The 26,019-nt window shown below is 43.7% G+C and overlaps 2 protein-coding genes across 2 annotated transcripts in view; one reads left to right on the top strand and one right to left on the bottom strand.

Moving 5' to 3' along the window:
* The window catches only part of LOC119277466 (internal alternative NAD(P)H-ubiquinone oxidoreductase A1, mitochondrial-like), a 3,883-nt gene extending 2,837 nt beyond the window's left edge, over positions 1-1,046 (top strand). The window contains exons 6-8 of the mRNA XM_037558748.1: positions 63-177; positions 406-585; positions 666-1,046. Coding sequence (XP_037414645.1) covers positions 63-177; positions 406-585; positions 666-818 — 448 coding nt within the window. The 3' untranslated portion in view covers positions 819-1,046. The remainder of the gene's footprint in view (positions 1-62; positions 178-405; positions 586-665) is intronic.
* Positions 1,047-1,509: 463 nt separating this feature from the next.
* Positions 1,510-3,838, bottom strand: LOC119277467. Its single transcript, XM_037558749.1, has one exon. The coding sequence runs from the start codon at positions 3,516-3,518 to the stop codon at positions 1,824-1,826; it is 1,695 nt and encodes a 564-aa protein (XP_037414646.1). The 5' UTR covers positions 3,519-3,838; the 3' UTR covers positions 1,510-1,823.
* Between the last annotated feature and the right edge of the window lie 22,181 nt (positions 3,839-26,019).

Below are 26,019 nucleotides of genomic sequence, written 5' to 3' on the forward strand. Positions count from 1 at the left end.
CTGTTGGCTCATGTGTCATGTGTAAATCCTAGGATTGTTAATAGGTTATGTACTGTTTGCAGGATCGGTGTAGATGAGTGGTTACGTGTTCCTTCTGTCCCAGATGTATTCGCTGTTGGTGATTGCTGTGGTTTCCTTGAAAGCACCGGCAAGGAAGTTCTCCCAGCCTTAGCGCAGGTAATTTCATGAACTATCTTGACGCAGTTCAAGAGTATGAAAGCATTTTGTCAAGTTACTATCTCAGAAAAAAAAATGGGGATATGCAGCAGCGCAAAGAGATGCTTATACTTCCCACCAAATTACAGACACTTGGGGTGTTGGGCATGACATAAGACTATCTCTTTGCGCTGCTGCATATCAGTCATGCATTCTATGATTTTGTTCCCCACTTGTACTCCTGAACAGGTTGCCGAGCGGCAAGGCTTGTACCTTGCTCGCCTGCTCAACCGTGTGATGAAGGCTGGAGGAGGGCACGCAAATTCCCAGGTCGAAGCCGATCTAGGTCCAAAGTTTGTGTATAAGCATCTAGGGAGTATGGCAACCGTTGGAAGGTACAAAGCTCTGGTGGACCTGAGGCAAAGCAAGGTTGGTTGCTCCTCCGTTCTTTGTGAATCTTTGCAGCTCACTAGACTCGAACTGAGCGTTTTTTTTTTTCCTATTCGCAGGACTCGAAGGGCATATCCATCGCAGGATTTGCAAGCTGGTTCATCTGGCGCTCAGCATACCTGACTCGTGTTGTCAGCTGGAGAAATAGGCTCTATGTGGCTATCAACTGGCTGACCACGATGATATTCGGCCGTGACATAAGCCGTATCTAGGGTATCGATCTGTAGATCTTTGGGCTCTGAACTGTATGAGTTCGATACAACATATAGGCCACGAACACTAAAAGAAACATAGGTCTTGATCACATTGCATCTTTTCCCCCCTCCTGCTCCTCTCTTTATCCCTTTCAGACTTGTCAGCCACGTGAGTTCCAAATGCACAATCTTTTTTTTTTTGTAAATTATGAATAAATGAGATGCAATTTGATGGTCTTCAAGTTACTTGGTGTGTAGACGATGAATACTTATGCAACTGTAGTTTCTTTGCTCAGGAACTAGTGATCGGTCTCCAAGAACCTCACTATACACGTTGTAAACGTCCGGCGAATAAATGCAAAACCAAGATAATGGAAGATAATATCAGAAAGACTACACGAACCAGCAAATGAAACAATGCCGTAGTCAGGTGTTTCTTTAGAGGTTCCATTTCCAGTTTGTTGTTTCCTATACCACGTTTTAACTTGCTCTCATGAGAAAAAGAACTTCTATTAACATTGCGAAAATGATGAGTTGGCTTGCTGCCAGAACTATCAGTGAATGAAATATATGCTTTTGAGAGTAACTTATGTTGGAGGATAAATGAGCATAAAAGATCAGGCTTGGCTTCTCAAGCAACAAAGGCAACATTTCCATCCATTTTCTGGGTATTTCATATACTATCCTATATAACCTCTCAGTTTGATACTTTGATGACCAGAGTTTCTATGAATTATAAGCAGTACATAGAAATCTCATTGCTCTGAATGCACATTTTGGCATCCAATCAACAGGGGAAATTATATCCCACAACAACCCTCCACATTTGGCTTGACCAACAGTTTGACAGACTAATGAGGTACAACAGGCCCCAGGGGGACTAAACAGAACCATTCTAGTAAACAAATGGAAAGGGAAAAAACATTGTTACACTACAACACAACAGATACCATCCAAAGAAACGAAATGGAATAACTGGAATCAGAACCATGAAGTCCAAAGAAACTCCGCGACCGAGAAGGTCTACATCCTCCGCCTCTTGTTGCGCTGTGGGGGGGCACCATCCACATCTAAAGAAGCCAACGCGCTGCTCCTCCCCCTCCTCCTCAGGGTTCTCGAAGAACCTGCGTTACTAGGCTCTCCCGCCGTCTCAGAAACACCTGCATCCCCCTGTATCACTGCAATGGTGCTCGAGTTTGATGCTTGGTCTGTAGAAGGTGCTGCACCAACATGGGTTCCGTCAACTGTTGCCTCGGGATTCAAAGGGTTCGGCGATGAAGCAGATGCTCCGTATTGGCCAGGTGTAGCTAACCTTCTAAGGTATGAAGCAGATGCTCCGTGTTGGCCAGGTGTAGCTATCCTTCTAAGGTCACTCATGGCAGTTGCCAATCTTTCTGTATTTGCAATGCCAATAAGAGTAAGCCGTTGCAACAAATCAAATCCTTCTGGTAAAACCGGGCTTGAACCATCTCTAGGTGCATCTGGCGCACTATTTCCAGGCAGACCACTATCAGGGGCAGCAAAAGCACCATCAGGAGAGTTATCTACCTCGCTCAGCAACCGTCTTGCTCTCATCCTTGTGGTCAATCTACTTAGGCGGCCAGTGTGTGGAGCAACGTCACCTGTTTCATGCACAGCAGGTTCAGACGGGCCTTCGAATCTACTCACACTACTCATGATCTGTTGATCAAGAAGGCGCCTCCATGATGACAGTATCCCATGTGCGTCACCAAGCCTTCTTGACATTGGGCGTAAGTGCTGAAACTGCTGCCGGAAACTTTCAAGACGATTTCCATGTGGCCTTGGTGGGATTGTAAGACCTGGCTGCTTGCCTTCATCCGCAGCCTTCTCTGCATCTGAACAAGAATTCCCTCTGCCATAGATAGGAGTGATATTAGCCTCCGTCACCTCGCCCTTGCAGACTGGGCATTCCTTGTGGTTGGAGTAGACATTAAGCCATTGGTATAAGCAAGGCCAGCAGAAGAGATGGCCACAAGAAGTGACCACCGGCTCTCCGGCCATATCAAAGCATATGTTGCACTCAAATGTGGCGACGCTCTTGCCCCGCTCCTCCGACTCCTCTGAGGCACCTACTTCTACTCCATTGCCGGTTACCTTATCATCTCCAACGATATCAATTGCCACCTCATGATGTGGCACCGGCACTGCTGCATCATGCCCTAGAGGTTGAACCTCGGAGCTGAGCGGTGGAAGGTCCGATCTAAACCGCCCAGTGGGCCTAGAGCGGAGCCACCGGCTTCCTGTCTGCTCAAGCAGCCGCCTGTACCTTGTTGCAGCGTCAGGGAGGAAGGAGGAGGAGGCCGTCGATGAAGACGGGCGATCCTCCCAAAGAAAGGCGCTGGCTCGCACCAGCGAAGGCGGGGGGTGGAAGCCGAAGCCGATGTCGTCCGGGAGCTCATCGATGACCGGCGCTGGCGCGTACGGCAGGTGCGCGTCCTCGGGATGGTACGAGGAGTACACCTCTGGTGGCGGAGGAGAAAGGCCGGCGCGAGACGGGGAGTAGGGGGCATGCGGGGGCTCGGGAGGCGGAGGGGCGTCGACGGAGGCGGCAGAGGAGGAGGGCGAGGAGGGCATCGGGGTGCTGAGCGCGAGGTCGGAGCCGAGGTCGGAGCGGCGAGACCGCGGGGCGCGGGGGAGGCCGAGGTACAGGTTCAGATCCATCCTCCTGCTACTTCCCGCAGCCTCATCGGCGTCCATCCGCCGGCGAGGCCCCGCCCCAGCTTCCTCCGGGTAACACCAGGTCGCCTCCTCCCCGCCTTAGCATGGCAGGGCGGCGCGAGAGGCAAACCCTATGTCGGGGAGGTGGCGCGGCGCGGGGGGGCGGCTCGTCATGGATGGGCTTGCCGTGGCGCCCCCTCTCCGGCGCTGTTCCAGAGGATTGGCTCGCGAGGGCGAGGGCGGCGGCGGTGGCGGTGGAAGGACGCGGCCTCGCCCGGGGTGGAGGGGTCCGGCTGGGCGGAGGCGCGGGTGGGGATGGGGAGGCGCCGAGGAGGAGAGGGAAAAAGGTATAGCAGCAAAGCGGTGCGGGGGAGAATTGCCTTTCTATTGCCTACCGCGGAAGAACAGCATGCTGCGTCAGGTTAACAGCTGGTTACAAAACGCTTGACTGTAGACCTTTCATCGACAGCTGTTTTTTTACCAATTTACCTCGAATGGAAAATATAGCCATCTAGCTAGGCTTGCAAACACACTCCATGGAGTGGCCCGGCACAAAGAGGAAGAAGAAAGAAAAAAATAATCAAGGAAAAAATGGGTAGAAAAGGAAGGCAGCGATGGAGCACGAGGAGAAGGCGGTCGTCGAGGGAGGAGGGGCGTGGAAAGGGCGGTAGATGGTGAGAGATAGGAGGCATCGGAGAAGAAGTTTTTGTGTATTCTTGTCAAGTTGTCGTTTTGTGGCATCTTATTACATATTTTTCATACATGCCAGTTGCATATGAGTCGTGTTTATGCCATTGTCGATGTATCATTTTTTGGCGGGTAATGATAATAAATAAAGTTGTAATGCCAACGTGCAATAATAGTGGTAGGCATGTAAATAACCCTATCAAATAAAAAAGGACGTCTTATTTAGTATGAGCAATTTTATGACACAACAAAACTAGAACTCTACTTCTGAGCTAATCTGAGCCATGTCGCATTGATGCATTCCTTTCGTAGCACAGGTGTAGTCTTCAGCACCTTATGAACACATGTATTTTCTCTCTCGCATGCACACTTGCCCCAATATTACATGTTTCGAATTCTCTTTATCTTTGCAAACATGCCTTCTCCTCATTCCATATTTTCTATGCTTCAGTTTCAAAAATTAATTAATTTTAAAAACAATAAATTTTCTATGCTTATTGTTAGGTCCAGCTGGGATGCCACATCGACGAGTTTTTCCCTGACGGTTTTTCTGCATGCCGAACCGCATCGCCTAACTTCTCCCGGCCAACCAGGCTCGATATGATCACACCAGAGCAGCTCACCAGTGCCCGATGGCCAAGTCACCCAGGTCGGGCCACACCACACTGGCATCCATTATTCACAACACACATGACTCGCATTCCAATCGTTAGGAGGGGTAGGACAACGTAGACGACGAGTGGTAGGCAAGACTTCAAGGCGTGGCCGTTGGCGATTGCCAGAGTGAGCGGCAGCTAGTACGGCAATCTTCTCCCCTTGGATGCATCCTCTATTTATCACCCCCTGGTAGTTAGCTTCTTTGTGGCTAGATTTTCTCTCAGACTGGGATGCATATTAGATGGGCTTAGACTACTCGTTTCCAGTTCAAAGAAGTATTGTGGATAGATGAATGTACTTAATCAGCGTGGCATGTTCCCATTGAATAAATTATAGGTGAAACTGTTACTGGTATAATTTGAAATCATGTATGTTTTTATTTAGTATTATCATATACGACCTTAAGTGTGAATGATTCAATGGATGAGATTAAAAGTGGTGCAAATATACTATTTTACTTACTCTGAGTCTGGCCGATCGGGAGAAGTTAGGCGATGCGATTCGACGTGCAGAAAAACCATTAGGAAAAAAGACTGATGTGGCATGCTAACTGGACTGACAATCGAGACTCATCGGTTAGAGCGCTCAAAAAATTTAAATAGAGTAAATTGTGAAAACACACTTTGCTAATGGGGTAAAATGAATGAAATCCCGCTAAATGGGGTAATTAGTGTAAAAAATGTCAAAATATTTAGTAAAAAACAGGGATTCACTCTTAAAAAATAGTATTACCAAAGCAATGGCAAACTGAATCTTGGCTTACAAAATTAATGAAGCAGTGAATTTAAAAAAAATGCGAGTTCAACGCACAAATTTCAATCTTAATCCTGACACCAATTTTAGAAGATTACAACAATTTTGACACATTATATTAGAAAATTAAATTTTGTGTTTGGCCCCACATGTCAGCCTCACATATGAGTGGGGTTATTTTGAGGATGACAGGTGGGACGGGATTTTTTTTTTGTAGTTATCTGAAATTGACATCAAAAGTTGTAGTTTTCTAATAAGAGATCACAAATAGTTGTTGTTTTCTGAAATTTTGTTGTGCGTACGGATGGAGATGGAACTTACAGGTGGGCCTCTGTAGTGCTACAGAATCGCTAGGTGCACACCTTGCTGATGCACATCAGAATGTTCTGGGAGTAGAAAAGAAGAACTCAAATAATATGCCAAGGGTAACCATACCATTTTATAAAATGATATTTGTTCATTTTGCATCCATCTACCTAAGCAGAAACTGAAGCCGCCATGTTCATCATTCATCCCTCATACCAAACAAAAAATGGCTCATGTCATTAAAAGAGCAACAAAGGCCGACAGGTTCTAGAAAACAGGGTGATCCCACTTTTTTTGAAACGGAGGCAAAAGCTTTGCCTCATCCATTAATTAAGAGAGAAAATAGTTTGTTACAAGTCACACAATACACGGCATGAGATCACTCTCACAAAATAAGAGACCCTAATTTTTTTGCACCGGCGATGACCCAAAGGTTAGCCTCAGAATCGATGTAGTCAAGCAATGTAGGTGGAGGGGCGCTCTTGTGCTTGAAGACCCTTGCGTTTCGCTCATTCCAGACGGTCCACGTAACAAGCATGGTGAGGGACGCCTTGGCTTGGCGGTTTGGCGTGCCATTGTCGCAAGTACTTGCCCACCAAGCCTCAACCGAGTCGAAGAGGGGCCAACCATTGGTGTCAAGACCGTGAATGTGGTATTTGTCAATGATCAAGGACCAAAGCCTTCGTGTGTAGCGGCATTTGAAGAAGAGATGAGACCCACATTCCTGCACTCTCTTGCAAAGAGGGCAGAGATCACAATTGGGCCACCCGCGTTTGGCCAATCTATCGGCGGTCCAAATTCTGTCTTGCAACGCCAGCCAAGCGAAGAACTTGACTTTTGAGGGGGCCCAAGCCTTCCAAACCATTTTATCCAAAGGTGTGAGAACCATCCCTAGGAATTGCGCCTTGTAAGCAGATGCCGCCGAGTAGGTCCCACTAGTCGTGTGCTTCCATACAATGTCATCCTCGGTGAGTTCATCAAGTTGGACCTCGTGCAAAAGCGCCCAAAGAGTGAAGAACTGCGTTATGTGCTCCACGGAGATGTTGGTGGGGGGTTTGATCTTGTGGATCCATGCATTGTGTGAGAGGGCCTCCCGCACCTTCCAATTTTTTCTCTTTGACGCTTCATGAGTGAGCGGGGCAATGTCTTTTGGCTTGCGCCCAAGGAGCCAAGGTGAGTCCCAAAAGGGGGTCTTCGCACCGTTGCCAATGGTGATAGTGGTGGATGCATAGAAAAAATTTAAGTCCTCCTTGTCACATGGGTTTCCCCCAAAACAAATGCACCCAACATGACATTTCCAACTATTTTGATTTTCTCCTTATATAAGTACTACTAGTAGTAGACAACTCTAAAGATATGTGGGGGGATATAAAGAATTATGGGTCCCACAATAAAGATATGCACAATGAAGGAACGGTGGAGGTTGTGTGACACATGGCTCTTGCAGAGCTCTCTACAAGGGTCACTTTCTTTATCTTTTCTCCTCAAGCACATCGGGTGAATGTCTGGTGCTCCGGGAGCGCCTCAGCCGTTCGATCTCAGAACCAACGTTTACGGTTAGAGCTCGCGCTTGTTTGCAAAAAAATACCCCGGGGAGTCCGATGATTACGTATAGGTCTTACGCATCTTTATATCACCGTTGGATCTAGATCTAGTGGCAGAGCTCGCACGGGAGCACTTGTTCTTAGGTTCTCCCGGAGCACAGGATGTTTTCCCCAAGCACATCATTATATAGCTATATGGTGGGATAAGTGGCAGTTGTGAGTAAATAACGACCAAGATTGATGGCCAATTTGATTAAAGGTCCAGCTTATAAATATAACACTTCGCTACCTAGAATGGTGTGCTTGTTCATCTCTTCATAACTATTCCACTAAATCCACGAACGTCGATGTCATCACCACCACAAAGCAGCAGCAACAATGTCGTAGGCAGGAATGGGCAAGTTAGTTTCACAACCGGGTCTAGGTTTGGGCACAAACCGCTCTTCGTCTGGCCTTCTCCATGGCCTGATTCCCGACAATGCGGTCAAGCCGGCTTCCTCCTCCTAAGCGCCTTCGATCAAGGTCTTTGTGATCTTAGTAGGCAACATGGGAATGACCATCACATTTACCATCCTAATGTGCCATCTTGCCGACAAAATTGTTCTGCTGGCAATGGAACCTAACAAGGTCCGGGGAGAGGTGTTGGATCTCCAGCATGCCGCAGTTTTCTTGCCGCTTACCGATCAGGTGTCGGGCACAAACATGCCTGTGACCAAGGGATCTAACCTTGTCATCAACGACGGGGCTATGTGTGCTCTAGGGGGTTGGTGCCCCCCCCAAACAATGATGTTTTGAGATAGTTGCCTAGCTCTGCCACTGTTGGTCATCATCACCTTCTATAGAGGAACCATGACATGTTCAAGAAGATGTTGTAAATATGCCCTAGAGGCAATAATAAAATGGTTATTATTATATTTCCTTGTTCTTGATAACTGTCTGTTGTTCATGCTATAATTGTATTTACCGGAAACCATAATACATGTGTGAATACATAGACCACAACATGTCCCTAGTGAGCCTGTAGTTGACTAGCTCGTTGATCAATAGATGGTTATGGTTTCCTGACCATGGACATTGGATGTCGTTGATAACAGGATCACATCATTAGGAGAATGTGTGATGGACAAGACCCAATCCTAAGCATAGCACAAGATTGTGTAGTTCGTTTGCTAAGAGCTTTTCTAATGTCAAGTATCATTTCCTTAGACCATGAGATTGTGCAACTCCCGGATACCGTAAGAATGCTTTGGGTGTACCAAACGTCACAACGTAACTGGGTGGCTATAAAGGTGCACTACATGTATCTCCTAAAGTGTCTGTTGGGTTGGCACGAATCGAGACTGGGATTTGTCACTCCGTATGATGGAGAGGTATCTCTGGGCTCACTCGGTAATGCATCATCATAATGAGCTCAATGTGACTAAGGAGTTAGTCACGGGATCATGCGTTATGGAACAAGTAAAGAGACTTGCCAGTAACGAGATTGAACGAGGTATTGGGATACCGACAATCGAATCTCGGGCAAGTAACATACCTGTGGACAAAGGGAATTGTATACGGGATTGATTGAATCCCCGACATCGTGGTTCTTCCGATGAGATCATTGTGGAACATGTGGGAGACAACATGGGTATCCATATCCCGCTGTTGGTTATTGGCCGGAGAGATGTCTCGGTCATGTCTGCATGATTCCCGAACCCGTATGGTCTACACACTTAAGGTTCAGTGACGCTAGAGTTGTTATGGGAAATAGTATGTGGTTACTGAAGGTTGTTCGGAGTCCTGGATGAGATCCTGGACGTCACGAGGAGTTCCAGAATGGTCCGGAGATGAAGATTTATATATGGGAAGTCCTTATTCGCTCGCTGGAAGTGTTTGGGGGTTTACCGGTATTGTACCGGGACCACCGAAGGGGTTTCGGGGGTCCACTGGGAGGGTCCACCTGCCCCTGAGGGCCCTATGGGATCAATATGGAGGGGAACCAGCCCCTAGGTGGGCTAGGCGCCAACTCACCCCTAGGGCCCATGCGCCTAGGGTTGGGGGAAACCCTAAAGGGGGCGCCCCCCTTGGCTTGGGGGGCAAGCCTCCCCCTTGGCCACCCCCTCCCCCCCTCTAGATGCATCTAGAGGGGGCCAGCCCCCTCTCCCTTTCCCCTATAAATAGTGTGGGGGGGGGGCTTCCACACCCCTTCCCTTGGCGCAACCCCTCCCTCCCCGACACTCCTCCTCCTTCGTAGAGCTTGGCGAAGCCCTGCAGAAATACCACAAGCTCCACCACCACGCCGTCGTGCTGCCAGAGCTTTCCCTCAACTTCTCCTCTCCCCTTGCTGGATTAAGGAGGAGAAGTCCCCGGGCTGTACGTGTGTTGAATGTGGAGGCGACGTCCGTTCGGCATTAGATCGGATCGTCCGTGATTTGAATCGCCGCGAGTACGACTCCATCATCCGCGTTCTAGAAATGCTTCCGCTTAGCGATCTTCAAAGATATGAAGCTGCACTTCCTCTCTCTCTTTCTCTTGTTGCTAGAATCTCCTAGATTGATCTTGGTGATACATAGAAAAATTTTGAATTATTGCTACGTTCCCCAACAATGGCATCATGAGCTAGGTCTATGTGTAGATTCTATGCACGAGTAGAACACAAGTACTTGTGGGTGTTGGTTTGTTCAATTTGCTTACCGTTACTAGTCTTATCTTGGTTCGGTAGCATTGTGGGATGAAGCGGCCCGGACCAACCTTACATGTACGCTTACGTGAGACAGGTTCCACCGACTGACATGCACTTGTTGCATAAGGTGGCTAGCGGGTGTATGTCTCTCCCACTTTAGTCGGATCAGATTCGATGAAAAGGGTCCTAATGAAGGGTAAATGGCAATTGGCATATCACCGTTGTGGCTTTTGCGTAGGTAAGAAATGTTCTTGCTAGAAACCCATAGCAGCCACGTAAAAAACATGCAACAACAATTAGAGGACGTCTAACTTGTTTTTGCAAGGTATGCTATGTGATGTGATATGGCCAAAAGAATGTGATGTATGATATCGATCATGTTCTTGTAATAGGAATCATGACTTGCATGTCGATGAGTATGACAACTGGCAGAATCCATAGGGGTTGTCTTAATTTATTGTATGACCTGCGGGTCATTGAAAATGCCATGTAATTAGTTTACTTTATTGCTAACCGTTAACCATAGTAGTAGAAATAATATATAGTTGGCGAGACAACTTCATGAAGACACGATGATGGAGATCATGGTGTCATGCCAGTGACAAAGGTGATCATGCCGCGTCTCAAAGATGGAGATCAAAGGCGCAAGATGATATTGGCCATATCATGTCACTTTATGATTTGCATGTGATGTTTACATCTTATTTGCTTAGAACGACGGTAGCATAAATAAGATGATCCCTCACTAAAATTTCAAGGAAGTGTTCCCCTAACTGTACACCGTTGCGAAGGTTCGTTGTTTCGAAGCACCACATGATGATCGGGTGTGATAGATTCTAACGTTCGCATACAACGGGTGTAAGCCAGATTTACACATGCAAAACACTTAGGTTAACTTGACGAGCCTAGCATGTACAAACATGGCCTCGGAACACAAGAGACCGAAAGGTCGAACATGAGTCGTATAGTAGATACGATCAACAAGAAGATGTTCACCGATGATGACTAGTCCATCTCACGTGATGATCGGACACGACCTAGTTGACTCTGATCGTGTATCACTTAGATGACTAGAGGGATGTCTATCTGAGTGGGAGTTCATTAAATAATTTGATTAGATGAACTTAATTATCATGAACATAGTCTAAAATATCTTTATAATATGTCTTGTAGATCAAATGGCCCATGCTAATGTTGCCCTCAACTTCAACGCGTTCCTAAAGAAAACCAAGCTGAAAGACGATGGTAGCAACTAGCAACTACACGGATTGGGTCCGGAACTTGAGGATCATCCTCATAGCTGCAAAGAAAGCATACATCCTTGAAGCACCGCTAGGTGACGCACCCATTTTCCTAGCAACTCAAGACGTTATGAACGCCTGGCAGTCGTGTAGTGATGATTACTTCCTAGTTCAGCGCGGCATGCTTTACAGCTTAGAACCGGGGCTCCAAAAGTGTTTTGAGCATCACAAAGCATATGAGATGTTCCAAGAGCTGAAAATGGTTTTCCAAGCTCATGCCTGGGTCAAGAGATATGAAGTATCCAACAAGTTCTACAGTTCTAAGATGGAGGAAAACAGTTCTGTCAGCGAGCATATACTCAAAATGTCTGGGTTGCACAACCGTTTGTCTCAGCTGGGAGTTAATCTTCCAGATGACTCAGTCATTGACAGGATCCTCCAGTCGCTCCCACCTAGCTACAAGAGCTTTGTGATGAACTACAATATGCAAGGGATGGAGAAGTCCATTCCTGAGTTATATTCAATGCTGAAATCAGCGGAGGTGGAAATCAAAAAGGAACATCAAGTGTTGATGGTGAATAAGACCACTAGTTTCAAGAAAGGCAAGGGTAAAAAGAACTTCAACAAGGACGACAAGGGAGTTGCCGCGCTTGGTAAATCAGTTGCCAGGAAGAAGCCAAACAATGGACCCAAGCCTGAGACTCTGTGCTTTTATTGCAAGGGAAATGGTCACTGGAAGCAAAAGTGCCCCAAGTACTTAAGGGATAAGAAGGCCGGCAACACCAAAGGTATATGTGATATACATGTTATTGATGTGTACCTTACCAATACTCGTAGTAGCTCCTAGGTATTTGATATCGGTGTGGTTTCTCATATTTGTAACTCAAAACAGGAGCTGCGGAATAAGCGAAGACTGGCGAAGGACGAGGTGATGATGCGCGTCGGGAATGGTTCCAAGGTCGATGTGATCGCCGTCGGCACGCTACCTATACATTTACCTACGGGATTCGTTTTAAACATTAATAATTGTTATTTAGTGCAGCTTTGAGCATGAACATTGTATCTAGATCACGTTTAATGTGATATGGCTACTCATTTAAATCCAAGAATAATGGTTGTTCTATTTATATGAGAGACATGTTTTATGGTCATGCCCCGCTGGTCAATGGTTTATTTTTACTGAATTTCGAACGTGATGTTACACATATTCATAGTGTGAATACCAAAAGATGTAAGGTTGATAATGATAGTCCCACACACTTGTGGCACTGCCCCTTGGTCACATTGGTGTCAAATGCATCAAGAAACTCCATGCAGATGGACTTTTGGAGTCTCTTGATTATGAATCATTTGACATGTGCGAACCATGCCTCATGGGCAAAATGACCAAGACTCCGTTCTCTAGAACAATGAAGCGAGCAACCAACTTGTTGGAAATAATACATATTGATGTGTGCGGTCCAATGAGCGTTGAGGCTCGCGATGGCTATCGTTATGTTATCACCCTCACTAATGACTTAAGTAGATATGGGTATGTCTACTTAATGAAACACAAGTCTGAGACCTTTGAAAAGTTCAAGGAATTTTAGAGTGAGGTAGAGAATCAACATTACAGGAAAATAAAGTTCTTACGATCAGATCGTGGAGGAGAATACTTGAGTCACGAGTTTGGTACGCACTTAAGGAAATGTGGAATTGTATCACAACTCACGCCGCCTGGAACACCTCAGCATAATGGTGTGTCTGAACGTCGTAATCGCACTCTATTGGATATGGTGCGATGTATGCTGTCTCTTACCGATTTACCGCTATCATTTTGGGGTTATGCTTTAGAGACAGCCGCATTCACTTTAAATAGGACACCATCTAAATCTGTTGAGACGATACCGTATATTATGGTTTGGGAAGAAACCTAAGCTGTCATTTCTAAAAGTTTGGGGATGCGATGCTTATGTCAAGAAACTTCAACCTGAAAAGCTCGAACCCAAGTCGGAAAAACGCATCTTCATAGGACACCCTAAGGAAACCATTGGGTACACCTTCTACCTAAGATCCGAAGGCAAGATCTTTGTTGCTAAGAATAGATCCTTTCTGGAGAAAGAGTTTCTCTCGAAAGAAGTAAGTGGGAGGAAAGTAGAACTTGATGAAGTACCGCCTCTTGAACTGGAAAGTAGCGTAGCTCAGGAAGATATTTCTGTGGTGCCTGCACCGACTAGAGAGGAAGTTAATGACGATGATCATGGAACTTCAAATCAAGTTGCTACCAAACTTCGTAGGTCCACAAGGGCACGTTCCACACCAGAGTGGTACGGTAACCCTGTCCTGGAAATCATGTTGTTATACAACAGTGAACCTTCGAACTATGAATAAGCGATGGCGGGCCTGGGTTCCAAAAAATGGCTTGAAGACATGAAATCCGAGATAAGACCCATGTATGAAAACAAATTATGGACTTTGATAGACTTGCTCGATGATCGGCAACCCATAGAAAATAAATGGATCTTTATGAAGAAGACTGACGCGGATGGTAATGTGACCGTCTATAAGGCTCGGCTTGTCGCTAAGGTTTATCGAAAAGTTAAAGGGGTTGACTACGATGAGACCTTCTCACCCGTAGCGAAGCTGAAGTCCGTCCGAATCATGTTAGCGGTTGCCGCATTCTGATTATGAGATATGGCAAATGGACATCAAAACGACATTCCTTAATGGTTTCCTTAAGGAAGAATTGTATATGATGCAGCCGGAAGGTTTTGTCAATCCTAAGAATGCTGACAAGGTGTGCAAGCTCCAGCGCTCCATCTATGGGCTGGTGCAAGCATCTCGGAGTTTGAACATTCGCTTTAATGAAATTATCAAAGCGTTTGGGTTTATGCAGACTTATGGAGAAGCTTGTGTTCACAAGAAACTGAGTGGGAGCTCTGTAGCATTTCTCATATTATATGTGGAAGACATACTATTGATGGGAAATGATATAGAACTTTTGGAAAGCATAAAGGCCTACTTGAATAAGTGTTTTTCAATGAAGGACCTTGGAGAAGCTGCTTGCCTATTAGGCATCAAGATCTATAGAGATAGATCGAGACGCCTCATCGGTCTTTCACAAAGCACATACCTTGATAAGATATTGAAGAAGTTCAATATGGATAAGTCCAAGAAGGGGTTCTTGCCTGTATTGCAAGGTGTGAAATTAAGCACGGCTCAATGCCCGACCTCGGCAGAAGATAGAGAAAAGATGAGTGTCATCCCCTATGCCTCAGCCATAGGGTCTATTATGTATGCCATGTTGTGTACCAGACCTGATGTGAACCTTGCCGTAAGTTTTGAAGGGAGGTACCAAAGTAATCCCGGCATGGAACACTGGACAGCGGTCAAGAATATCCTGAAGTACCTAAACAGGACTAAGGATATGTTTCTCGTTTATGGAGGTGACAAAGAGCTCGTCGTAAAGGGTTACGTTGATGCTAGATTCGACACAGATCTGGATGACTCCAAGTCACAAACCGGACACATGTATATTTTGAATGGTGGGCAGGCAGCTGGTGCAGTTGCAAGCAAAGCGTCATGGCGGGATCTACATGTGAAGCGGAGTACATGACAGCCTCGGAGGCAGCGCATGAAGCAATCTGGATGAAGGAGTTCATTACCGACCTAGGAGTTATTCCCAATGTGTCAGGCCCGATGACTCTCTTCTGTGACAACACTGGAGCTATTGCCCTTGCCAAGGAGCCCAGGTTTCACAAGAAGACCAGGCATATCAAGCGTCGCTTAAACTCCATTCGTGAAAATGTTCAAGATGGAGACATAGATATTTGTAAAGTGCATATGAATCTGAATGTCGCAGATCTGTTGACTAAACCTCTTCCATGAGCAAAACATGATCAACACCAGAACTCTATGGGTGTTCGATTCATCACAATGTAACTAGATTATTGACTCTAGTGCAAGTGGGAGACTATTGGAAATATTCCCTAGAGGCAATAATAAAATGGTTATTATTATATTTCCTTGTTCATGATAATTGTCTATTGTTCATGCTATAATTGTATTAACCGGAAACCATCATACATGTGTGAATACATAGACCGCAACATGTCCCTAGTGAGCCTCTAGTTGACTAGCTCGTTGATCAATAGATGGTTATGGTTTCATGACCATTGACATTGGATGTCGTTGATAACGAGATCACATCATTAGGAGAATGATGTGATGGACAAGACCCAATCCTAAGCATAGCACAAGATCGTGTAGTTTGTTTGCTAAGAGCTTTTCTAATGTCAAGTATCATTTCCTTAGACCATGAGATTGTGCAACTCTCGGATACCGTAGGAATGCTTTGGGTGTACCAAACGTCACAACATAACTAGGTGGCTATAAAGGTGCACTACAGGTATCTCCGAAAGTGTCTATTGGGTTGGCACGAATCGAGACTGGGATTTGTCACTCTGTATGACGGAGAGGTATCTCTGGGCCCACTCGGTAATGCATCATCATAATGAGCTCAATGTGACTAAGGAGTTAGTCATGGGATCATGCGTTACGAAACGAGTAAAGAGACTTGCCAGTAACGAGATTGAACAAGGTATTGGGATACCGACGATCGAATCTCGGGCAAGTAACAGACCAGTGCATAAAGGGAATTGTATACAGGATTGATTGAATCCCCGACATCGTGGTTCATCCAATGAGATCATCGTGGAACATGTGGGAGCCAACATGGGTATCCAGATCCCGCTGTTGGTTATTGGCCGGAGAGATGTCTCGGTCATGTCTGCATGATTCCCGAACCCGCAGGGTCTACACACACTAGTAGAAAAAGGGCCATTCGAACCGGCTCGTGAGGGCCATTTGTCACGGTTCCCGAACCGGGACTAAAGGGTCGTAACTAAAGCCCTCTACCTTTAGTCCCAGTTCGATCGGGAACAGGGACAGATAGGGCTCCACGTGGCCGGAGCGGCTTGCCCAGGCAGGGGAACCTTTTGTCCCGGTTGGTGCCACCAACCCGGACCAAAAGGCTTCCACGCGTTAGCAGTTCAGAGGCTGGGTTTTTTTCTGAAAGGGGGGGGGGTTGGGGGTTTTGTAGGGTTAATTTAGGGGCTTCATATATTATGTTAGCTAGCTAATAGAGAGGAGTGTCCTCTCTTATCTCTGTGCTTGGTCGATGCTACGTATAGAGAGGACTCGACACGCTAGCTATCTAGTAAGCAAACGAAGGAAACCATTAAGTACAGAAGATTGTCATGAACATATATACATAGAGAGAGGTGATCGACCTCTCATTCTCCGATAGATTGGTCGAACAACAAGTTTTCGTATATCTATCCGACGCTACTGGCTACATATATATATATATATATATATATATATATATATATATATATATATATATATATATATATATATATATATACAATATAAGATCTCTTACGTCCCCTAACATCTGAACTCAACTTCCACATGGTATTCTCCGTGTTTGTCGATGACGTGGTTGATGTCTACTATGCAACCTTCTTCTTGTAGACGTTGTTGGGCCTGCAAGTGCACAGGTTTGTAGGACAGTAGCAAATTTCCCTCAAGTGGATGACCTAAGGTTTATCAATCCGTAGGAGGCGTAGGATGAAGATGGTCTCTCTCAAACAACCCTGCAACCAAATAACAGAGTCTCTTGTGTCCCCAACACACCCAATACAATGGTAAATTGTATAGGTGCACTAGTTCGGCGAAGAGATGGTGATACAAGATCAATATAGATGGTAGATAAAGGTATTTGTAATCTGAAATTATAAAAACAGCAAGGTAACTACTGATAAAAGTGAGCGTAAACGGTATTGCAATGATAGGAAACAAGGCCTAGGGTTCATACTTTCACTAGTGCAAGTTCTCTCAACAATAATAACATAGATAGATCATATAACAATCCCTCAACATGCAACAAAGAGTCACTCCAAAGCCACTAATAGCGGAGAACAAACGAAGAGATCATGGTAGGGTACGAAATCACCTCAAAGCTATTCTTTCGGATCAATCTATTCAAGAGTTCGTACTAGAATAACACCTTAAGACACAGATCAACCAAAACCCTAATGTCACCTAGATACTCCATTGTCACCTCAAATATCCGTGGGCATGATTATACGATATGCATCACACAATCTCAGATTCATCTATTCAACCAACACAAAGTACTTGAAAGAGTGCCCCAAAGTTTCTACCGGAGAGTCAAGAACGTGTGCCAACCCCTATGCATAGGTTCATGGGTGGAACCCGCAAGTTGGTAACCAAAACATACATCAAGAGGCACATGATATCCCATTGTCACCACAGATAAGCACGGCAAGACATACATCAAGTGTTCTCATAAAAGACTCAATCTGATAAGATAACTTCAAAGGGGAAAACTCAATTCATCACAAGAGAGTAGAGGGGGAGAAACATCATAAGATCCAACTACAATAGCAAAGCTCGGGATACATCAAGATCGTGCCATAGAGGGAACACGAGAGAGAACACGAGAGAGAGAGAGATCAAACACATAGCTACTGGTACATACCCTCAGCCTCGAGGGTGAACTACTCCCTCCTCATCATGGATAGCGCCGGGATGATGAAGATGGCCACCGGTGATGGGTTCCCCCTCCGGCAGGGTGCCGGAACGGGCTCCCGAGAGGTTTTTGGTGGCTACAGAGGCTTGCGGCGGCGGAACTCCCGATCTATCTTGATATTTGATGGTTTTAGGGTACGTAGGCTTATATAGGCGAAAGAAGTCGGTCGGGGAGTGCTCGAGGGGTCCACGAGACAGGGGGTCGTGCCCTATAGGGGGGCGCCCCCTATCTCCTGGGCTCCTCGAGGATCTTCTGACTTGATCTCCAAGCCTCCAGGATGATAATCTTCCAAAAAAACACGTTGCTGAAGGTTTCATTCCGTTTGGACTCCGTTTGATATTCCTTTTCTTCGAAATACTGAAACAGGCAATAAAACAGCAATATGGGTTGGGCCTCCGGTTAATAGGTTAGTCCCAAAAGTAATATAAAAGTGTATAATAAAGCCCATAATCATTCAAAACAGATAATAATATAGCATGAATGCTTCATAAATTATAGATACGTTGGAGACGTATCAACATCCCCAAGCTTAATTCCTACTCGTCCTCGAGTAGGTAAATGATAAAAATAGAATTTATGAAGTGTGAATGCTAGAAGGTGCACAAGTTTGATCAATGATAATTTCAGTCACCTTTTCTAGCATGATTATATGTCATAACAGTAGTTCATCTCATAAAACTTTTCATGATAAAGTAACAAGCAATTCACATGTCAAAGCATAGACCATAAACTTTCTTGAAAACTAGCAAACTTCATTCTTAGCCATCAAACAATTGCAATTCATCTTACTTTCAGGAAGAGTCTGTGTCAGAGCTTTGGTTTAGCAAACTTCACATACTCAACTATCATATAGTCTTCTACAATTGCTAACACTCACGTAGTACTTGTGGTTATGAAGTTTCAATCAGACACAGAGAAAGATTGGGGCTTATAATGTTGCCTCCAAACTTATTCACCTTTGGGTGATGTCAACAATAATAGTTCATGCTAACGTACATCCAATTGGATATATATATCAGGATCACCCTAACACAAAGTGCTTGCCAAAGGATAAAATGAAAAAGGGAAAGGTGAAGATCACCTTGACTCTTGCATAAAGTAAAAGACATAAAGTAAAAGATAGGCCCTTCGCAGAGGGAAGCAGAGGTTGTCATGTGCTTTTAGGGTTGGATACACAAAATCTTAATGCGAAAGAACGTCACTTTATATTGACCCTTGTATATGGACCTTTATTATGCAGTCTGTCCCTTTTATTGCTTTCATAACAAGTTCGTACAAAGCTTATTTGCTCCACAATAAGTCATGCATATTTAGAGAGCAATTTTTATTGCTTGCACCGATGACAACTTACTTGAAGGATCTTACTCAATCCATAGGTAGATATGGTGGACTCTCATGGCAAAACTGGGTTTAAGGATATTTGGAAGCACAAGTGGTATCTCTACTTGGTGCTAGGAATTTTGGCTAGCATGAGGGGGAAAGGCAAGCTCAACATGTTTGAATGATCCATGACAATATACTTTAATTGAGATGCGAGAAAACATAACCCATTACATTGTATTCCTTGTCCAACATCAACTCTTTAGCATGTCATACATAATGAGTGCTCACAATTATAAAAGATGTCTATGATAGTATATTTATATGTGAAATCTCTCTTCCTTAAATATTCTTTCATGAATTGTTCAAATGACTAATACAATGCTTGCTAACCATTAATAAATTTACAACCTCTACTTCTTAGATGTGAAGTCATTACTCCCCATGGGATAAGCAAAAGAGACATGTATAATTTCAGATTTATGACATTCAACTCATTCAACCATTTACTCATAGGATATAAGTGAAGCACACGAGTAAATGAAAACTTACTCCAAAAAGATATAAGTGAAGATCAATGAGTAGCTAAATAATTACATAACTATGTGAAGACTCTCTCTCCTTTAAGAATTTCAGATCTTGGTATTGTATTCAAGCAGCAAGAAAAAAAATAAAATGACATTGCAAGGATAGCACAACTCATGTGAAGAAGCAAAAACTTAGGTTGAACCGATACTAACCGATAGTTGTCGAAGAAGAAAGGTGGGATGCCTACCGGGGCATCCCCAAGCTTAGATGCTTGAGACTTCTTCAAATATTATCTTGGGGTGCCTTGGGCATCCCCAAGCTTGAGCTTTTATGTCTCCTTAATTCCTCTCATATCATGGTTTCTCTTCTTTTTATCAAAAGCTTCATTCACAACATACTCAACAAGAACTCGTGAGATCGGTTAGTATAAACCAATGCAAAACCTTATCACTTTCTACTATAACAAATCACTAAAATTATTATTCAACAATGCATACTAAATGCCTCTGCATATTTAATACTCCTATAATCAAATAGAATCATTAAACAAGCAAACAGATGCAAACAATGCAAACATAACAGCAATCTGCCAAAACAGTATAGTCTGTAAAGAATGCAAGAGTAACAATACTTCCCTGACTCCAAAAATTATGAACTAAAATTACCACTGTAATAAATTTATCAGAGATTAATATGCAAAAATATTCAACATTATACCACTCTCTGACTTTTCTAGGGAATTTTTTCAACAGCGGTAAACTTTCTGTTTTCAAACAGCAACATGTATACTAGCAAAATAAGCATGGCAAAGGCTATCCTTGACTTTTTTATTGAAACTAAAGATGCAAAACATTAATATAACTAACAGAAAGCAAAAACTAACAAAATAAAATGACGCTCCAAGCAAAACACATATCATGTTGTGAATAAAAATATAGCTCCAAGTAAAGTTACCGATGAACGAAGACGAAAGAGGGGATGCCTTCCGGGGCATCCCCAAGCTTAGGCTCTTGGTTGTACTTGAATATTACCTTGGGGTGCCTTGGGCATCCCCAATCTTAGGCTCTTGCCACTCCTTATTCCATAGTCCATCGAATCTTTACCCAAAACTTGAAAACTTCAACCACACAAAACTCAAAAACAAAACTCGTAAGCTCCGTTACTATAAGAAAATAAAACCACCACTTAGGTACTGTAATGAACTCATTCTAAATTCATATTGGTGTAATATCTACTGTATTCTAACTTCTCTATGGTTCATACCACTTAATACAAGCCATAGATGCATCAAAATAAGCAAACAACACAATGAAAACAGAATCTGTCAAAAACAGAACAGTCTGTAGTAATCTGTATCAAACGTATACCTCTGGAACCCCAAAAATTATGAAATAAATTTATGGACCTGAGTAATTTGTATATTAATCATCTGAAAAAATAACTAACCTAAAATAACTCTCTAATAAAAAATGGCAGCTAATCTCGTGAGCGCTAAAGTTTCTGTTTTCTATAGCAAGATCACATAAACTTCACCCAAGTCTTCCCAAAGGTTCTACTTGGCACTTTATTGAAACAAGAGCTATAAAACATGATTACTACAGTAGCATAATCATGTGGACACACAAAAACAGTAAGTATAAATATTGGGTTGTCTCCCAACAAGCGCTTTTCTTTAATGCCTTTCTAGCTAGGCATGATGATGACAATGATGCTCACATAAAAGATAAGAATTGAAGCATAAAGAGAGCATCATGAAGCATATGACTAGCACATTTAAGCCTAACCCTCTTCCTATGCATAGGGATTTTGTGAGCAAACAACTTAGGGGAACAATAATCAACAAGCATAGGAAGGCAAAACAAGCATAGCTTCAAGATTTTCAACACATAGAGAGGAAACTTGACATTATTGTAATTCCTACAAGCATAAGTTCCTCCCTCATAATAATTTTAAGTAGCATCATGAATGAATTCAACAATATAACCAGCACCTAAAGCATTCTTTTCAAGATCTACTAGCATAGAAAATTTACTACTCTCCACATGAGCAAATTTCTTCTCATTCAGAATAGTGAGAGTATCATAAAAGACTTGAACACTAAAAATTGTTTCCACATTAAAAGAGTAATGTTCAGAAAAAGGGTAATCATAATCATGACAAGTTTTATAAATATAATCATCACTACTTTTTATAGCATAAGTTTCATCACAATAGTCATCATAAGTAGCAACTTCATTCTCATTATAATCGATTGAAACCTCTCCCAAGATAGTGGAATCACTAAATAAAGTTGACACTCTTCCAAATCCACTTTCATGTTCATCACAATAAGATTCAATATCCTCCAAAATAGTGGGATCACTACTTCCTAAATTTGACACTCTTCCAAACCCACTTTCATCAATATAATCATCATAAATAGGAGGCATGCTTTCATCATAATAAATATTCTCATCAAAACTTGGGGGACAAAAAATATCATATTCATCAAACATAGCTTCCCCAAGCTTGTGCCTTTGCATATCATTAGCATAATGGATATTCAAGGAATTCATACTAACAACATTGCAATCATGCTCATCATACAAAGATCTAGTACCAAACATTCTAATGCATTCTTCTTCTAGCACTTGAGCACAATTTTCCTTTCCATCAAACTCATGAAAGATATTAAAAAGATGAAGCGTATGAGACAAACTCAAATCCATTTTTTTTGTAATTTTCTTTTATAAACTAAACTAGTGATAAAACAAGAAACAAAAAGATTTGATTGCAAGATCTAAAGATATACCTTCAAGCACTCACCTCCCCGGCAACGGCGCCAGAAAAGAGCTTGATGTCTACTACGCAACCTTCTTCTTGTAGACGTTGTTGGGCCTGCAAGTGCACAGGTTTGTAGGACAGTAGCAAATTTCCCTCAAGTGGATGAACTAAGGTTTATCAACCCGTAGGAGGCGTAGGATGAAGATGGTCTCTCTCAAACAACCCTGCAACCAAATAACAAAGAGTCTCTTGTGTCCCCAACACACCCAATACAATGGTAAATTGTATAGGTGCACTAGTTCAGCGAAGAGATGGTGATACAAGTGCAATATAGATGGTAGATAAAGGTATTTGTAATCTGAAATTATAAAAACAGCAAGGTAACTAATGATAAAAGTGAGCGTAAACGGTATTGCAATGATAGGAAACAAGGCCTAGGGTTCATACTTTCACTAGTGCAAGTTCTCTCAACAATAATAACATAGATAGATCATATAACAATCCCTCAACATGCAACAAAGAGTAACTCCAAAGCCACTAATAGCGGAGAACAAACGAAGAGATCATGGTAGGGTACGAAACCACCTCAAAGCTATTCTTTTGGATCAATCTATTCAAGAGTCCGTACTAGAATAACACCTTAAGACACAGATCAACCAAAACCCTAATGTCACCTAGATACTCCATTGTCACCTCAAGTATCCGTGGGCATGATTATACGATATGCATCACACAATCTCAGATTCATCTATTCAACCAACACAAAGTACTTCAAAGAGTGCCCCAAAGTTTCTACCGGAGAGTCAAGAACGTGTGCCAACCCCTATGCATAGTTCATGGGCGGAACCCGCAAGTTGGTCACCAAAACATACATCAAGAGGCACATGATATCCCATTGTCACCACAGATAAGCACGGCAAGACATACATCAAGTGTTCTCATAAAAGACTCAATCCGATAAGATAACTTCAAAGGGGAAAACACAATTCATCACAAGAGAGTAGAGGGGGAGAAACATCATAAGATCCAACTACAATAGCAAAGCTCGGGATACATCAAGATCGTGCCATAGAGGGAACACGAGAGAGAACACAAGAGAGAGAGAGAGAGATCAAACACATAGCTACTGGTACATACCCTCAGCCTCGAGGGTGAACTACTCCCTCCTCGTCATGGATAGCGCCGGGATGATGAAGATGGCCACCGGTGATGGGTTCCCCCTCTGGCAGGGTGATGGAACGGGCTCCCGAGAGGTTTTTGGTGGCTACAGAGGCTTGCGGCGGCGGAACTCCCGATCTATCTTGATATTTGATGGTTTTAGGGTACGTAGGCTTATATAGGCGAAAGAAGTCGGTCGGGGGGTGCTCGAGGGGTCCACGATACAGGGGCCGCACCCAGTAGGGGGGGGGCGCCCCGTATCTCCTGGGCTCCTCGAGGATCTTCTGACTTGATCTCCAAGCCTCCTGGATGATAATCTTCCAAAAAAACACGTTGCCGAAGGTTTCATTCCGTTTGGACTCCGTTTGATATTCCTTTTCTTCGAAATACTGAAACAGGCAATAAAACAACAATATGGGCTGGGCCTCCGGTTAATAGGTTAGTCCCAAAAGTAATATAAAAGTGTATAATAAATCCCATAATCATTCAAAACAGATAATAATATAGCATGAATGCTTCATAAATTATAGATACATTGGAGACGTATCAGTGGTCAAGAAAGAATCCCACCAATTCCTCTTGAATTGCTCGTATGCGATCTTGTGGTAGGAGTTCATCCCGCGTCTGCCACATCTAATTTCAAGAAGGGGTTCAATACATATATATGAATGAAACTGAACACAAATTATGGTAATAAAATAAAATTGTGAATATTATTGCTTACACACTTCATATTGTTGTTTAGAGTAGCCCCGCTCACAGGTGGTGTGGTGGATAAACTCGCAAATGTAGTATCCACACAAATCATTCCCGGGTTCCTGCCACAACCACTTTACAAGAAATAGAGGTCAATCAAATTGATAAGCAAGCATGCTAAATGGTATTGATGAAACTAGCTAGAATCAATGGGAGATGCGTAGAACTAGCTAGTAGCTAGTACTTACTTTCGGGTGGGCAAATCGCAGTTGCGCCGGCAGTCCCGGAGCTTGTGCGATGAACTTTTTCCAAACCCTGCCAGACAAAGAAAACAATTACTTGATATCAGGAAATGAACAAAGTTGCCGATATGGTGCGATAATGATCGATTGAACTTACTTCTCGAGCATTTTAGTCATGGTTGCATACTCCTCTGGATTTTTCCGTTTGGAGTCTATGACGGTTACTAGTCCCTTCTCAAGTTTAATCTCTAGCAGAATAAAGTGGAACCTGCGCATGCATGCATAACTCATCAATTACATTACTATAACCTCGAGTAATAAGGGAAACCGAATATGCACAAGACAGTAACACTCACTTGTATTCTAAGGAAAGAGTATTGTAGCTTTGTTTTGATTTCGAAGTAACGATGCGAGAAACTTGGCCTCGGTTTGTGTGGCATCATGTTTAACACTCCATTCATCCATGAGATTTGTGTTAATGAACCCAATTTCACCTACTTGTCTTTTCTTCAATTCGGCGATCTTCAATCTGCATAATATAGTGAGGATAATTATATATACATGCAATGAAAGAGCTGAGCTATATATAGAGACTTAACTAATTACAGAGAAGTAGTACTTACAGACAGTAGCAAGTGATGATTGTTTTATCGAGGGCATTTTGATTTTAGAACTGGAAGAACTCCTCATATGGAACTAACAACAGATCAATTCCAACAAGGTCGTGCTCCTCTTTAATCGATAGCGACAAAGTATTTTTCCCAGACTTCCTACAGATGTCCATGTACCAATCATGGAATCTTCGCATCATCGTTGTCAGGGAAGTACCAGGTCTGACAAGAGGCTTCCCATGCTCGAATCTTAATATGTCCACCTCCATTGTTCCAAGAATTATTGCATCATCGTCGGCCATGTAATCTCCAGGATTGGTACCAGGCAGCACCCCCGGAAGATTAGCGACGATATCGCTAGACACATTGAGTGGGGGGCACGATTGCTTCACTTGTTTGCCGAGCTGGGGAATTTGTTTCCCTTTTCTTTGTTCTGCTTTTGGCTGTACTGCCTCCCGTTCTAGAGGCTTGAGAGACGATGGACCGTATCTGCTTTGCCTCCCACCTCTGGCTGTACTGCTAGACGCCGGAGCAACCGGAGTGACTGCGGCTGTCTTCTTTTGTTGCTTAAGAGGTGGAGCAGCTGGAGGCGGACTGCTACGACGCGCCGGAGAAGCTGGAGCGGTGGCGTCTGTGTTCCGCCGTTGCTTACTAGGCGGCGAAGGAGAAGGCAGGCTGCTCGGACGCGCCGGAGTAGGCGGAGAAGGAGGCGGAGTACTACCGCCCTCACGTGCCGGAGCAGGAGGCATAGTACCCTGATCACTCGTCGTC

This window comes from Triticum dicoccoides, chromosome 3B (assembly GCF_002162155.2).
Source record: "Triticum dicoccoides isolate Atlit2015 ecotype Zavitan chromosome 3B, WEW_v2.0, whole genome shotgun sequence".
Taxonomy (NCBI): domain Eukaryota; kingdom Viridiplantae; phylum Streptophyta; class Magnoliopsida; order Poales; family Poaceae; genus Triticum; species Triticum dicoccoides.

Excerpts from the sequence above, each read along its gene's own strand:
- LOC119277467 (XM_037558749.1), bottom strand. The coding sequence starts at position 3,518 with ATGGACGCCGATGAGGCTGCGGGAAGTAGCAGGAGGATGGATCTGAAC.